The 2,500-nt window shown below is 45.6% G+C and overlaps 1 protein-coding gene across 4 annotated transcripts in view; it reads left to right on the top strand.

The window, feature by feature from the left end:
- Positions 1-2,500, top strand: part of pak5 (p21 protein (Cdc42/Rac)-activated kinase 5) — a 139,982-nt gene that overhangs the window by 135,392 nt on the left and 2,090 nt on the right. For all 4 annotated transcript variants that reach the window (XM_079525522.1, XM_079525520.1, XM_079525521.1 and 1 more), the window contains 2 exons: positions 1,472-1,597; positions 1,871-2,005. In XM_079525522.1, the coding sequence (XP_079381648.1) occupies positions 1,472-1,597; positions 1,871-2,005 (261 nt within the window). The remainder of the gene's footprint in view (positions 1-1,471; positions 1,598-1,870; positions 2,006-2,500) is intronic.

Below are 2,500 nucleotides of genomic sequence, written 5' to 3'. Positions count from 1 at the left end.
AAAATACATGTTTTTCAATGAGACTGTCCTGACGTACCGCGAGCAACAAGCCGACAACGCACCGTGCAGCAACGTCGTCGACCCCACCTATATTCGCTCGCAGAGTCTTTATTTGAGCGACGTTTCGCGGCCCCAAACAATTTTATTGGTTGAGATCCACAAGTAACTACTTATTGGTTATTTGATTGGTTCAGGCTACGTCGCAATGCAATGGCCGCCGCTCCATATCAGGGCAGTTTTCTGCACAATATCGCCATCGGAACACTGGCTCCTTGCCTGTGTAGATGAGGTGTAATGGATGAGGTGTAAGGACATATACCTCTATAAGGACATATGTGGCACTTAAGGACACATTCATCAACACTGACTATTTCACTGTGAACGCGTACACTCGTATGCTTGCTACTCCTACACTCTATGTACACTCTTGCTTTCATAGTCTCAGAGCTCTGCCCCCCCCCCCCCCCCCCCACACACACACACACACACACACACACACACACACACACACACACACACTACATGTACAAACATGCACTCATTTGCACGCGCACACCCAAACACACCCGTTTACACATGCTGACCTTCTCTGCGGCTGCCAGCCCTGCTGTTCGTCAAACAGCCAGCACCAGAAACTCATCATCATCAATTACCATGTAGGCCACAGTAATTAAATCCTGCCCAACGCCTTCCTAACGAGCCGATAAAACGTGATTAATTGAAGCATAATTAACTGCTAATATGGGGGATTACTGTCCTGTGTGAGACCTCTTCATCGCCAAGGGTCGGTTCCCTACTTCATCTATCTAATGGAAATACTAACATGTAATTTTGTAACTTTTTCGCAACCTAGTATGACCTTTTTTCTTTTTCTTTTTTTACAACATACAGTAGCACAGTATGTTTTTTTATTTTACGTAACGTTATAGTATAGCATGTCTTTTTTACAACATAGCATGTCTTTGGTTTTTTTGGTATGTTGTTGTGATGTCATAGTATATCGTTGCTGTCGGGCATATCCATATTTTCCACAACTTTTTGTGTTTACTTTTTTCTTAAATTAACACGCTACTAGATCATACTACAGTGTCACACAAATGTAACAAACATATCAGATCCACAAGCTCGAAACAAGCTTGTAGATCTGCTTTTTATCCTGTAAAGTGACCAACCGTACCTGGGGATTAGAACCAGCAACCTTCCAGTCTAGAACCCAGTTCTCTAATCCCTACAATACTGTGGATGATATATCACGTTAAGAAGGGAGAGTCAGTCCATGCTAGTGCGTGTAGAGTTGGACAATGGACTGTGAAAATGTGTGTGTGTGTGTGTGTGTGTGTGTGTGTGTGTGTGTGTGTGTGTGTGTGTGTGTGTGTGTGTGTGTGTGTGTGTGTGTGTGTGTGTGTGTGTGTGTGTGTGTGTGTGTGTGTGTGTGTGTGTGTGTGTGTGTGTGTGTGCTCTCTCTGTGCAGATCAAACTATCCGACTTTGGCTTCTGTGCCCAAGTGTCCAAAGAGGTGCCCAAGAGGAAGTCTCTGGTGGGAACGCCCTACTGGATGGCACCGGAGGTCATCTCCAGACTACCCTATGGCACGGAGGTGAGGGGCACGCATGCACACACACGTCATGTATACATAGATGGATGGATAGACACACACACACACACACACACGCACACACACACACACACACACAGAGGTGCACCTACGCTACAGTACAAAGTTGAGTATGGGCTGCCAGTACAGGGCATGTATGATTGCATCCCGATATTGAAACTGAATGGTTGTGTGTGTGTGCGTGCGTGCATGTGTGCGTGCGTGCGTGCGTGCGTGCGTGCGTGCGTGCGTGCGTGCGTGTGTGTGCGTGTTCAGGTGGATATCTGGTCTTTAGGCATCATGGTAATAGAGATGGTAGACGGGGAGCCGCCGTACTTCAATGAGCCCCCTCTACAGGCCATGAGGAGAATACGAGACAACCTTCCCCCGAGGCTAAAAGAGTCCCACAAGGTAAGACTAAACTCACACCCAGCAACTCCTACTGCAGGCTGGTGTGGGTGCCTGTCTAGCAGGGAGCGGAGCTATGCCGGACAATGTTCGTTTCGTACCTTTTTTTCAGTGACGAAAACTAAATAAAAAAGGAAGAATAGCTAAGCTCATGATGACTAAAACTATGACTACCGTAAATATATTGACAAGTTTGTTACCAAATGAAAACTAGACTACCTGTAAACTTGTTAGGGAGGGACTAGTGGACAAGATATCGAGTTGAACAAATGGTGTCACGCTCCGAGAATAGCCAATCTACAAGCTCACAACATGTTGCAGACGCGTTGTGAACTTGTAGATCTGTATATCTGCTAATGATGTCGGTATCATGTCAGTATCATGGTCAGTATCGTGTCAGTATCGTGTCAGTATCATGGTCAGTATCATGGTCAGTATCATGGTCAGTATCATGACAGTATCATATCAGTATATCATGTCAGTATCATGGTCAGTATA

Source organism: Electrona antarctica (assembly GCF_951216825.1).
Source record: "Electrona antarctica genome assembly, chromosome: 17".
In the NCBI taxonomy this organism is placed as follows: domain Eukaryota; kingdom Metazoa; phylum Chordata; class Actinopteri; order Myctophiformes; family Myctophidae; genus Electrona; species Electrona antarctica.
This window is presented reverse-complemented; position numbering and strand designations above follow the sequence as displayed.